General features: G+C 34.7%; 1 protein-coding gene across 5 annotated transcripts; it reads left to right on the top strand.

The window, feature by feature from the left end:
• Nucleotides 1-927: 927 nt before the first annotated feature.
• Nucleotides 928-7,422, top strand: LOC116013537 (5'-3' exoribonuclease 3-like). Of its 5 annotated transcripts, XM_031253351.1 has the most exons (24): nucleotides 928-1,220; nucleotides 1,308-1,410; nucleotides 1,585-1,661; nucleotides 1,778-1,960; nucleotides 2,059-2,178; nucleotides 2,304-2,366; nucleotides 2,463-2,573; nucleotides 2,688-2,852; nucleotides 2,945-3,022; nucleotides 3,100-3,177; nucleotides 3,273-3,317; nucleotides 3,412-3,477; nucleotides 3,577-3,672; nucleotides 4,087-4,157; nucleotides 4,253-4,381; nucleotides 4,485-4,561; nucleotides 4,637-4,677; nucleotides 4,845-4,919; nucleotides 5,009-5,166; nucleotides 5,944-6,048; nucleotides 6,138-6,213; nucleotides 6,331-6,413; nucleotides 6,513-6,615; nucleotides 6,745-7,422. In XM_031253351.1, exons 1-24 carry the CDS (start codon nucleotides 1,017-1,019, stop codon nucleotides 7,009-7,011), a joined length of 2,574 nt encoding a protein of 857 aa, XP_031109211.1. In that variant the 5' UTR covers nucleotides 928-1,016; the 3' UTR covers nucleotides 7,012-7,422. The 5 variants fall into 5 exon arrangements, 4 of the variants coding, with proteins under 4 accessions (XP_031109211.1, XP_031109210.1, XP_031109213.1 ...); XM_031253350.1 differs by having other exon boundaries at nucleotides 6,513-7,422; XR_004097262.1 differs by lacking the exons at nucleotides 6,513-6,615; nucleotides 6,745-7,422 and having other exon boundaries at nucleotides 5,944-6,043.
• The last annotated feature ends 6,253 nt before the right edge of the window (nucleotides 7,423-13,675 follow it).

The raw sequence follows: 13,675 nt of genomic DNA, 5'->3' as shown, positions 1-13,675 counted from the left end.
AGTCCCCGACTTTTAATTTGGACAATTTAGGTCCCTTGACTTTCAAATTCTTTCCAATGTTGGTCCTTTCGTCAAATTTTGGTTAAGTTGAGGTAAAATTAAGGGGTAAAATTGTTTGTTCACCTGTTTAGTGTATTATTACTCGTATTTTCCTGTCATATACACTGTATATATGAATATAATCTCAGTCGAAGTCTCAATCAAAGCCATATAATCTCAATCGATGTCTCTTCGACTGATATTATATTCACATATATATATAGCGTATAGGATATGAGAAATACGAGTATACAAGTAAACGAACAATTTTACCCCTTTATTTGACCTCAACTTAACCAAAATTTGACGAAATGACCAACATTGAAAAGAATTTGAAAGTTAAGGGACCTAAGTTGTCCAAATTAAAAGTCGGAGTCTAATTTTAAAAAATCAACATAGCCGAAGGACCATTACTGGAATTAACTCTTTATAAAAACCTTTAGAAGTTCATGATTGAATACACCCTTTAGGCCATCCATATCAATGCATATTTTGAAAATATTGGAACAGTGCCTTAGGTTGAGGAGTGAGAAGTCAGGAGAGAAGAGGTGGGAATTCATCTGCAAATGGGAGTTAATGGTACAATAAAATTGTACCCAAGGAAAATTAACCCTGTTGCGCTTGACGCGCGTCAAGCACAACAGGGGCGCCTGACTCAACCTTTTTTATTTTAATTTTTTTCTTAATTAATTTTTATTTTTTATTTTTTTTCATTTATGTCATTTTTTCTTTCCTAATCACACTTAAAAAACTCCTCAATTACCATGAAAAAACTCCACTGATAGGATGCTCTTACTTTTCCTTGAGGCCTGATCACAATTTTAAGCTTTTGTAGGGTTTTAGTCGAAAGCCTTTGTCATATCAATATATCATTCCACCCTGCTGGTACGCAAACCCTAGCTTGCTTAAACCCTGCATTCCTGAACAACGTCTTTTCTCTGAACAACAAAACCCAGCAAAACCAACTGCTTCTCAAGATGGGTATACCTGCGTTCTATCGATGGCTGCTCGAACGGTACCCTCGTTCCGTTGAGCCGGCAATGGAAGAAACTCCGGCGGTCGTCAACGGCGTTACCGTCCCAATTGACACTACCGGACCAAATCCTAATGGATACGAATTTGATAACTTGTATCTCGATATGAATGGGATTGTACACCCTTGTTTTCATCCTGAAGGCTTGGTATATTCACAAATTTCCAAAATTTTCAAATTACCCTGATTGATTTGGGAGTTTGCCTTATTGAGAAGTGTGCTTTGATGTTCACAGCCTCCTCCGAAGACCTACGATGATGTGTTCATGGCAGTATTCAAGTATCTTGATAGAATCTTTTCAATCATTAGGCCCCGGAAGCTTTTATTCATGGCGATTGGTTAGTGAGCTTCTTTAATTCATTTATGAAAAAGAACCTCTAATTTCTTGGATTAGCAGCTTGGTATTCCGAAATTAGGGTGACCGAGCTGGTTTGGATTTGAAAGGATATATGATGTTTTAGAAAGCACATTGTATGTAACATTTTGCTGTAGTACTGAGAACTTGTCTGCAGATGGAGTTGCACCGCGTGCTAAAATGAACCAACAGCGAGCAAGACGTTTTAGAGCTGCTAAAGATGCAGCTGATGTAGTGAGTTTTCTCATATTTTTATTTTATTTTATGAGTACTACTTTAAAACAATATTTTATCTTATGATCTCAGCAAGTACCTTCCTCTATAAGAAGATTGAAATTTGATTACTATAGGCTTCTGGAACAGAGAATCTGAGAGGGATACATGAATCAAAAGGGGAAGATTCATCAGATACTAAAATACTGGATTCTAATGTAATCACTCCTGGAACTGAATTCATGGCTATGCTGTCGTCTGCACTACAATACTATGTACAGACAAGAATGAATGAGGACCCAGGCTGGAAAGGAATCAAGGTAGGATTTTGTATCATCTAAAGCATTTTGTCTGATTCTTTGTTGCTCATAACTTGCTCTTTCTCATTTGTTCTGATTTTATGGCATGACTTTTTTAGGTTATTCTCTCTGATGCTAGTGTACCTGGTGAAGGAGAGCACAAGATTATTTCTTACATCCGCTTGCAAAGGAATCTGCATGGATTTGATCCTAACACACGGCATTGCTTGTATGGATTGGTAAATATTGATGCCTAATTTTGATTCCCACCTGGTACCCCAAACAACATGGTGCCTCTGCACATTTATTGTACATGTTGCATTTCCTTACCAATTTATGAACACATTGTGAGGTTATGTTTTAGGATGCAGATCTGATTATGCTTGCACTTGCCACCCACGAAGTTCACTTCACGGTTCTAAGAGAAGTATGTATTATGTTGAATTTTCTTTGCTACCATTATGCTTGGCATATTGTCAATGTTTTATGAGATTAAATAAATCATGTTATGGGGTGTGCATAGGATGTTCGCAAAGCACACTCCAAGGATAGAGGTCCAAAACTCGTGAAACATGTCCGAGTTGCAAAATGTGGCAAGGAGTTAGAAAAATTTATATCACAACAGAAGTTTCAGGTTGGTAAAACTTCTTCCTCTTTCCTTTTCCCACCCTTTCTATATAACCAAGGATCTTCCTAACATTATGTTCCACTTGTATCTTAAACATTCCCTCACCCTTTCTTTTTCCAGCTTCTCAGAATATGGGTTCTCAGGGACTATCTAGCTTATGATTTACAAATACCAGATTCAGCAGTTAAAATAGACCTGGAACGACTGATAGATGATTTCGTTTTTATGTGTTTATTTGTTGGAAATGATTTTCTACCACACATGCCTTCATTGGAGATATCAGAGGTTTGTCTTCTTGTAGTGCTAGTTAGTGTTTCTCATTGAGGGTTTTTGAATTAGTAAGGTCTATTTCTTTATGGGTTCTCAGTGTCTTCCAGGGGGCCATTGACTTGCTCATGAATGTCTACAAGAAGGAATTTGTCCAAATGGGTGGTTACCTTACTAATTCTGTTGAGGTATACATGTTAAACCTGAAAACTTGCTTCCTAATTCTTCTGTCATTTCCATTACTTTTTTCTTCAAACTTGTGCAGGTTAATTTGAAAAGGGTGGAGCATTTCATACAAGCTGTTGGTTCATGTGAAAATAGGATCTTTAAAAAGCGCATACAGGTTCTGTTTATTTGAACTTATTGACAGTATTACTTACATAAAATGTTAGAGTGTAAATGCAAGACTGCCTCATTTTGAACCTATGATAAATTCAGGCAAGAAAAGAATGGGAGAGGCCAATGAGACATCATTCAACTAAAGTGAGTAACATTGAACCTTATTTTGAGTCCTTGGTGAATAAAGAGTTTGTTATTGAATTTTGAATTGAATATGCTGTGATCGTTGTCTAATCAGTCAGATACTAAAGGGAATCAAACTAAAAGCCATGCAAATTTCAAGACTGCTTTGGAAGATGACAAGGTCTGTTGATCTTTCATTTTATTTTCAAGTTACTTTGTAAAAATCATTCACAGGCATTGACAAGTTTCTAATTCATAATTCTAAATCTTATAATTTCAGGTTAAATTAGGGGAAGAGGGCTGGAAAGACAGATATTATGCAGAAAAATTTGGGGTTGAATCTGTTGAAGACTGTGATAGGGTTCGTAGGGATACGGTAAGGGTATTCATTCTTGCTGTACTGCCTTTAAACATGAAAAAAACTAGAAGATCCCAATCCAGTTGTAAGGATTATTTTTTTGTCTTGTTGATTCTCTTGGTCATTTGTTTTTCTTTCTTGTTTTGTCTAATTTATATTTTTCCTCTTGGGTTGTGTGGATTGTGACTTCTATACTACATCTGATTTAATTGCAATGATCCTTACAATGTAGAATATTACTTTGTATATCATTCTTACTTCTGCATCCATAAAACATGTTTAAATTAGAGCTGGTTTTAAGGTATAAATGAATATTACATGTACCTGCTGCATCTCATACTCAAATCAGCTGCAAACTAATCATCTCGCTTATCATGAAATTGAACTTCATCTTCAATTTTCCTTACAATAACAGCTTTCATTTTTACATAGGTTTTGAAATATGCTGAAGGGATATGTTGGGTGATGCATTATTACTACCAAGGAGTCTGCTCCTGGCAATGGTATGCCCTGTATCCAATGTGCACTGTTTTCAGAAGATGATATTAGTAATAATTATGATCTTTGCTTTACTCAACCTGAAATTGTTATGTTGCAGGTTTTATCCTTACCACTATGCTCCCTTTGCATCTGATTTTCATGGTTTTGATCAATTAGACATAACTTTCACACTAGGCAAGCCCTTCAAGCCTTTTGATCAGTTGATGGGTGTCCTTCCAGCTGCAAGGTTTTGGGACTTATTTGTACTTTTTTTTTTAAAGATTCTTATATTAGTTATATATGTGAATATTAATATTCTTATTGTAACCAAAACTGCTGCACACACGTAGTGCACAAGCACTCCCTCTTTCGTACAGGAAGTTGATGACAGATCCATTATCCCCCATTTTGGACTTCTATCCTCCTGGTATGATGAATTCTAATTTGAATTTTTTTGCTTGATTAGTTCTTTCTGTGAAGTATGATTCTTCTATCGTGGCAGATTTTGAGCTTGACATCAATGGAAAAAGGCATTCATGGCAGGTATTTGTTGATAACCTGCTTTCTTCGTTTATGCACATCCTCAGTTCTGGAATGCCCCCTCTGAAACTTTCGGTCTTTCTTGCAATTCCACATTTCCACTTGTTAGTTTTGCTCCTGTCTTAATTGCATCCATTGATTGCTCCTGCTTATTTTCCTTTGATATGCAGGCTGTGTGTAAGTTACCATTTATTGAGGAATCCCGTCTTCTCTCAGAGATAGCAAAAGTTGAGAATACATTGACGGTAGTTGTTCTTGCTGTGGATAAATAGTCATCTTTTTACATTTTTTGGTTGCAATTTTGATAAATTTGAATGGCATCTTTGTTATATAGGATGAAGAAAAGAAGAGAAACAGCCTTGGACTTGATATGCTATTTGTTCATGGATCACATCCTTTAGGTGGAAAGATTTTTTCATTCTGTGAACGGAATAAAGATAATCCAAAGTTGACACAGACAAAAGTGAAGAGGAAAATCAACCCAAAATTCAGGTTTGATATGTTCATGGAGCTATAACATTGAGCAGAATTCACCTTTTGACATTTGTGTTTTGGAAAAAGGGTATTTCACTGATTGATATGCACATAATTTAATGTTTAATTAATCTCTGGCAATTGAAATATCATGCACCATGTGTATGGAGCAAGGTACATCCTTGTCTCTGATGTTCATCACAATTGTACTCCACGTTCATTGAATTATGCTCTTTCATAAAGGCTACAAATTTGCATGAAATAAAATAACAGTCATGATGAACATGGAGTAATATTCTGATTAACATTGGTGCATGTCTGCACTTTGTACACAATGATGCCATGTATCAAATATTATGCACACTGTACCAAGGCCATTCATGGAATGCAGCATTGCTAACTAACATGAACTGCTGTTTTGTGTGTGTTTAAGATGGGAAATGGTTGGTTCTGTATTTGGATGAATGTGAAGTACTGTAAAGTCTTGAATGCTCACTAAATCTGATCCGCTTCTTTTTCTTTACTTGAAGTCACCTGGTCATTCATCTTTTGTACTGTCTACCTTTGCACTACGACCCTTACGACAAAGGGAAAGACATTCTGCAAGGAGTTATCTTTATTTCATGGTTATTGCCAATCTTTTATGCGTTAGGATTTACAGTTTGATGATAATTGTGCAAGTTAAGACACTAGATTTATTTATTTATTTATTGGTAATTTAAGATTTATGTACTAAATTTATGATACCTGCGTTCTTGGTTCTCCAACTTTGAAGCTGATATTTAAATTTTGCAGCCATGGAATGAATGGGTACATGTATATTTCTGATAACCCTGTGTGTCCTATAGAGATACCTTCACCAATCAATGGCATGGATATGATAAGAGAGAACAACGTAATGTATGGTGTTCTCCCAGTAGAGGTTTTGCTTTTACTTCAGGCATTGGTGGAAGTGGAGCTGAGAGATTGTATTTTATTCCTTTTTGCAGATGTGTATTTTATAAAGTCCCTTCTTTTCATCCTCATATTACCAGACTGCCTGAAGGAGTAATATTGCCTGGAAAGGTATGTGACTTTCATCCTCTGTTTTACTCCTTTTTATTCTAATTTGGGTCTTTATAAATCTAAATCTCTCCTTGCATAACTTGTAAGCTACTTCGTATATATATTTTTGTATATCAGGCTATCAAAAAGCATGACATCAAGCCGCCTCCAATGCTGTGGCATGAGAAGACTGCCATTACCACAGGGAGAGTCACCGTAAGGTGAGAAACTCTATTATGTTTGCAATGAGTTATGAATAGTTCTATAAAGGAATCATGCTTTTGAGCTCTAATATCTTTCTACTTGACAAACCATTCTAGGCCTATGCCTCCCAAGTCTATATCGGGATCTTGTTTGGCGAGGTTAGCTCATCGGCTTGTTTTGGAAAATCTTATTGTGAAGGGACAAGGAAATGGGGTTAACATGGCATTGCAAGCACCTTTGTCAGACCAGACATGTCCTGACGATGAAAACCTTGATAAATGCAGCAGGAAGAGGAAGCGTAATGCTGAAAAAAGAAAGGCTCAGCATGAACAAGGAAATGGGGTTAACATGGCATTGCAAGCACCTTTGTCAAACCAGACATGTCCTGACGATGAAAACCTTGATAAATTCAGCAGGAAGAGGAAGCGTAATGCTGAAAAAAGAAAGGCTCAGCACGAACGCAAGAGACAGAAACTTAAACAACTGGAGGATGCCATTGCTGACCCTTCACAAAAGAGTTCCATTGGACCGGCAGTGTATGCTTGCAATAATGCTCCCGAGCAATGTACAGCGATTTCAGGAAAAATCTCTGGGGAGATATCAACCTGTGCGTAATCACGAGTGCCTGGCATAACAAAAGACCAGAGCACTTGTTTGCAGGTATTCAAATTCTGGATGGTTCAATTACTTCTTGCTATTGTGCAGGAGACATCTATACAAATTTTAGTCCATTGATTTCCCAACCTACCTGAAGTTGCTGCATTTGAGGTGTTGTATCATGTATGTTTAGTATTGTGTAGCTGTAGCTGCTGGCCATTGCTTCAATTTTGTTCTGTTGACCCCTTGAGTCCTAACACCCATACCGGTACGGGAAACATAAAATTTTCTACTGAGTAGCATTCCTGAATGTACGAGTTTTAGTTTGATATATATTGTTGGGTAATGTTAGAATCTAAGATTGGGTCAAGGTCAATTAGTTTAACTCAGAACTTTATAAAATCCATATATTTTTTATTATATTTTCAATGTGTGACTCGGGTAACATTTGTTTTTGCTCCATTGAACATAATATAAAGAACAAAACTGGAAGAATACTGAAGATGCGTTATATTGGGTGGATATGGATCAGTGCACACAACAGTTTGATTCTCAAAAAAAAAATGAAAAACAACAGTTTGCTGCCTGGCTGACTGTTATTATAAAGCAATTGAAAGAGTTGTTACTAAGTGCGTGATGTGATAATGAGATAAAAAAAAGTGATTTATTTAAAAAGAAATTTTTTAAAGTATCTTATTTTGAAAAATAATATCTTTTACATAACATGATAGGCCAGTAATCAAATCTGAGCTCAAAAAGTAGAAAAGAAATAAAAATATAAGTTGTTTGGTAACATAGTTAGCTTATTAGTTAATTTTGTCTTATTTAGTCACTATTAGTTGTTTGGCTTGGTTAAACAATTAAGATAAGTGTTTGATTAATTAGTTTTTTGTAATAGTTTATTGCTCCAAAATGCTAAAAGATTGCTCAAAGTTTTTTTGATCAGCTTTTTGAGAAATTCATTTTGCTTGTAACAACTAATAACTAATTTACCAAATACTTTTTCATAGAATAGGTTGTGAATGGAATACCATTTCTAGGAATAAACTTATTCTATCATTTGGTTTGTCCTTTTATTCCTTGGAATAGCATTCCCGGGAATGAACGGTTTCCTTTGCAAGGGGAATAGCCATTCCGGTATTAACTATTTCCAAGTATTTGGGAATAACTTTTATACTATAATACCGAAAATGCCCTTTTGTATTATTAGCCATTATATATATATATATATATATATATATATATATATATATAAGTGAAAAATAAACCTTAGGTGAGAAATAGGAAATGTAATCCGAACCCTTGATTCAGTTTAGATCAACGTTCAGAATGAAACAACTTTAAACAAAAAACGGTGGCATTATAGTAATTTTGTATAAGTTAATTTTTTTTTTTTTGCATTCCAGTGCACATTGTCCATTCTTCCAAAGCACATTGTTGCCTTAGAGTGCATATTGTTGAGCCTTTCTGAGCACATTGTTTAGCCTTCCTAACACACACACACACACACACACACAATATTTTATTTTTATCTGTTTTTATTGCATGTGTTATATTTGTCCTGTTTTTACCACGTTTCGTCCAACCAAGGACGTTAAACGTGGCGCTCTTGTGAGGCACCCCAAGCCCAATAAGGAAGAGATTAAACCAATGAACTAGATGGTCAAAAAGAGGTACATCCCTTACTATCCATCTTTTGTTGATAAATTCTATTGCGGGATATTCTGATTAGGAAAAAGGAAAGTCAGTGCTTAATTCACAATGGAAGAATTGCTACGCAAGGTATATCTTTCTTTCCCTTTTGTAAAGAGATAGCTTTGTCCAATGATTGAGATGATATTCTTGTTCTTTGATTGATTAATGCAAGATCTTTTTGGGTGTTAATATTTAGTAGAATTGTCCAAGCCCAGGAAACACTTTTAAGTGTGGAAAGGTGTTTGTTGTTAATTGATTCTTTTGACCTAGCTCCTTTTTTCACAGCTCCTCATGGAAACATCGAGGACGATGTAATCTTTTAAGTGTGGAAAGGATGCTATGTATATGATGGGTAATCAACTGAGTTGTTAAGGTATAAGGTTAGAGAGTGCGTTGTTGTCTCTACTATCTAGGAGGACTCTTAATCTTATGCCAAACAAATTTTTGAAATATGCTTTGGAAGCTACACATGACACACACACTGCACTACCAAAAATTTGAAATCTCTGATTGATTGCATGCTTTTCGTCTTCTATTTTGTTGGGACCTTAGTCAAGGATCTCTCGAAGTGGGAGTGTGTACCCCCTAAGTTTTAGAAAGATAAAATTGGCGAAGCCCGGGAAATGAACTCAATCTGGTAGGGCTTGGGGCAAAAGGAGAGCCTATAGTGAGCTTAAGAGTGAAAAATTCCCTAACCCCAAGTAAAAGGCATGAGGGGAAGACATAGTGAAAGTTTGATTTAAGGCTTCAATATGGCCACTCCCTGAGATAAAACAAGAGGTGAGCCGTCTTGTTGGGATATGGGGCAACCATTGCACCGTCTTCGAAAAAGCGTGGAGATCCACGTGAAGTAGGTTGTCCCAAAGAGATTCTAGAAGATGAGAAAAACGAAAGGAGGTGAGCCACCCCGCTTGGATTCGGGCACCCATTGCACTGACCTTCGAAAAAGCATGGAGATCCATGTGAAGTCGGGTCGCCCGAAAATGAGATCCGAGGGGGTTGAGAAGAAAGAGTGATCACCCAAGCCATGGCGATGAGCGGTCCATGTCCCTACCCTCACTTAATTTTCAGTATAGGGGCTTTGGCGTATGGATGGACATTTGGCTAGGGTGTGCACATCGTTCCCACTAGTGGGATCGACTTTTAGGCCCCAACAAAATGAAGACGAATTTCCATTGTTTGCATGATTGAAAAAGTGTGATTGTCGTTTTTGGAACCTACCATTTGAGACCCTCGCTTCCTTAGCATATTCCTTACATTAGGTTGACCTAAGCTTAATAGTCTTGGTAGATAGTGAAGGGAATTTCACTCGCTCTGTTCCAAAACACCTGCACACAAATCTTTTGATCAACCCACTTTCACTTAACTGTTCTTGGCGCTTAGATGATTAGGATTTAAATAGCATGCTTGCTTGAGGACAAGCAAGGTTTAAGTGTGGAAACTTTGATAAGCGCAAAAAACAGTCAAGTTTCGGGTCATATTTGGATAACATTTTACAGTTTCATCACCCAATTGTGATCATCTTTCATAGATAAAACCTCTAATTAACACCTAACTGACAAATTCATCTCAGAGGATGTGTTTTGAGTCATTTCCGCAGGGTATAGCGAAGTCCTAGACCAAAAAGGAAGCAACAAACGAAGAATCAACCGAGTAGGAGGCCACCACGCACCACCACACGCGTGGTGATGAGCGTGGAATAATTCCAGAACGCAACCACGCACCACTACACGCGTGGTGAGGGGCGTGGACGCGTCCAGTAGGCAGCAGCGGAATTTCGACTTTTTGGACAGCTATTTAAACCCTCCTTTCTCATTTTTGAAGGGGGACTTCCACAATTTTCAGATATGATTTCTCTTTCCTTTTCTTCCCCTTTGGGGTGGAAGAAAACACATTCCCTCTATAATAGATTAGTTTTCTTAGATTAATGAAGATGGATTGAAGATGTAGAACCCATACTTTCTTAGGTAAAATACTCTTTTCTTAAGATTGTTTCTTTAAATTATTGCTTAGTGTAATTTTACTTTGTTGTTCTGGAATGTTCATTATGTTTGAGTAGAATAGTTTGGGGTGTGTGTGCCCATGTTAGACAATTTGATTGATGCTTGAATTTTTCCTTATGATTATGAAGATTGTGGATTAGGATTGTAATCTTGTGTGGGTGATGTTTCTCATGCTTTGCTTTTATTTCGGCTGGAATAGTTAGTGAACCGAGTGGAAGTGAGAGTGTGCGCGATAGCGGCCTCTCATGAGCCCAACTCATCTACATCCCTGCCCTTAGTTCGAAAGGACAAGGTCCGGGAGGCGTGGTAGGTAAGGTGTTCGATAAAATGCCTCAACCGAATGAGGATTGAGAGTCTGAGTGTGACGTCACTTGGTATAAATACCGTGACCCCCTAATTCAATCTCGAAACTCGTTTTCAAATCACCATAGGATAATCAATCATTGTTTAGCTGCGACATGCATCCCCTTCATTTCCTTTTATATTGTTTAGTTTACTCTTGTTCCTACAACCCCCAACTTATTTATCAAAAAAACCTTAGTAATACTTGCAACTCTTACCTCTTAACACCTTCAATGTCAACACTGATTCACTCCAATTTGTCATCCTTGAGAGACACGACACTCGGGGAGTCTTGACTCTTCGTTTTAACACCTTCCATTCCACATTCACTCACCGCTAAAACTAACAGCATCACTTTATAATTCATCAAAGAATCCATTTCTTATGATATTATGATTTATAACATATAAGAATCGACAAATAAACTATAGTATGAGTCTTCCTTGCATGCAACTAATATCACAAAAATCCAGTGTTCTAAAATAAGTGTACAAATGCAATATGCAGATAATCTGCATTGCATTATATATAATTAATTTAATTACTTGTTGGTCAGTTATTGCAAAATCTTGAGGTACACTTAACTTATATTTTGATATTCACTAAGTATAACTATATTAGGGGAAAATTAACCTATGAATAATGGAATAAGAACTTGAGTGTTTGTTAGTTGACCGTAGAACATTGATATTCTCTGGACAAATAACAACACACCAACCAGAACCTAAAGAGCTTTTCCTTGTCATGGGGATAGGTGAGGCAGAGATGAAAACATACTCCATTACTAAACAATAAGGAGAAAATGAGAAATAGCAGAGAAGAATATAAAATATTCAATGGTAGAATTGTTGTTTGATTTTGAAAGTATTTATAGTGCAATTTTAATAGTAAAATAATAGTCTGTATTTTATTCAAAATTATGAATTACCAACTCTTTGTCCCCTCCCCCCTCTTCCACAATCTTCCTTATATTCATATTAATAACATTAATTAGTAATTTTTCAGAACATTATGGCTGCTTGAATTCTGGATCATTATTATTATTATTATTATTATTATTATTATTATTATTAATCTAATTCCATATACTTATTATTATTAATTAGTAATTTTTGTTAGAATTTCCTTTTTTTTTAATGTTAACCTTATTGTTGTTGTTGTTGTTATTGTTTTTGTTGTTGTTGTTGTTGTTGTTATTATTAAGTGAATCTATTTCCTTTTTAATTTCTTTTTTTTTTTTTTTTTTTTTTTTTTTTTTTTTTTTTTTTTTTTTTTTTTTTTTTTTTTTTTTTTTTTTTTTTTTTTTTTTATTTTTTTTTTTTTTTATTTTTTTTTTTTTTTTTTTTTTTTTTTTTTTTTTTTTTTTTTTTTTGCAGGGAAGTATATGTACTGTATTATTAGATTATTACGAATAGAAAAGTAGGAAAAAATATATTGTATTGAGAATTGTATTATCATATTTTAATATACAATTGTAGTACAAATAGAAATTGTATTACTATATTTTACAATATTCCGCAAACCTTAATAGTATAAGAGTATTTTGGGCGGAAAGTTAAAATGAAGAATTTTGTTTATATTAATAGTATAGATTACGTTGCAGGAAAGTAGATGTACTGTATTTTATGATTAGTAATTTTAATCTAGAATTGTATTACGAATAGGAAAGTAGGAAAGAATATATTATTTAAGGAACTGCATTACCATATTTTAATATACAATTGTAGTATGAATAGGAATTGTATTGCCATATTTTACAATATTGCGCAAACCTTAATAGTATAGGACTGTTTTGTGCGTGAGGTTAAACTTGAAGATTTTGTTTTTATTAATAGTATAGATTACGTTGTAGAGAAATATATGTAGTGTATTATTACGATTAGTAATTTTAATCTAGAATTGTATTACGAATAGGAAATTAAGTTGGGAATAATATATATTATTAGGAATTGTATTACCATATTTTAATATACAATTGTAGTACGAATATGAATTGTATTACCATATTTTACAATATTACACAAACTTTAATAGTATAGAAGTGTTTTGGGCGGGAAGTTAAAATTGGGGATTTTGTTTTTATTAATAGTATAGAGTATAGATAAATATAGATTACGTTGTAAGTAAATATATATATTGTATTATTACGATTAGTAATTTTAATCTAGAATTATATTACAAATAAGAAAGTAGGGAAGAATATATTTTATTAAGAATTGTAATACCATATTTTAATGTACAATTGTAGTACGAATAGGAATTGTATTACCATATTTTATAATATTACGCAAATCTTAATAGTATACGAATGTTTTGGGTGGGAAATTAAAATTAAGGATTTTGTTTTTATTAATAGTATAGAAGTATAGATATAGGTTACGTTGCAAGGAAGCATATATTTACCGTATTATTACGATTAGTAATTTTAATCGTATTACGAACAGAAAGTAGGAAAGAATATATTGTATAAGGAATTGTATTACCATATTTTAATGTACAATTATAATACGAATAGGAATTGTATTACCATATTTTACAATATTACGCAAACATTAATAGGATTGGAGTGTTTTGGGCATTAAGTTAAAATTGAGGATTTTGTTTTTATTAATAGTATAGAAGTATAGATGTATTACAAATAT

The sequence above is a fragment of the Ipomoea triloba genome, chromosome 3 (genome assembly GCF_003576645.1).
Source record: "Ipomoea triloba cultivar NCNSP0323 chromosome 3, ASM357664v1".
NCBI classification, from domain to species: domain Eukaryota; kingdom Viridiplantae; phylum Streptophyta; class Magnoliopsida; order Solanales; family Convolvulaceae; genus Ipomoea; species Ipomoea triloba.
This window is presented reverse-complemented; position numbering and strand designations above follow the sequence as displayed.

Excerpts from the sequence above, each read along its gene's own strand:
- LOC116013537 (XM_031253350.1), top strand. The coding sequence starts at position 1,017 with ATGGGTATACCTGCGTTCTATCGATGGCTGCTCGAACGGTACCCTCGT. Across the intron at positions 2,367-2,462 it reads ACTTCACGGTTCTAAGAGAA|GATGTTCGCAAAGCACACTC; the intron begins GTATGTATTATG and ends GGGTGTGCATAG. Across the intron at positions 4,382-4,484 it reads GGTGTCCTTCCAGCTGCAAG|TGCACAAGCACTCCCTCTTT; the intron begins GTTTTGGGACTT and ends GCACACACGTAG.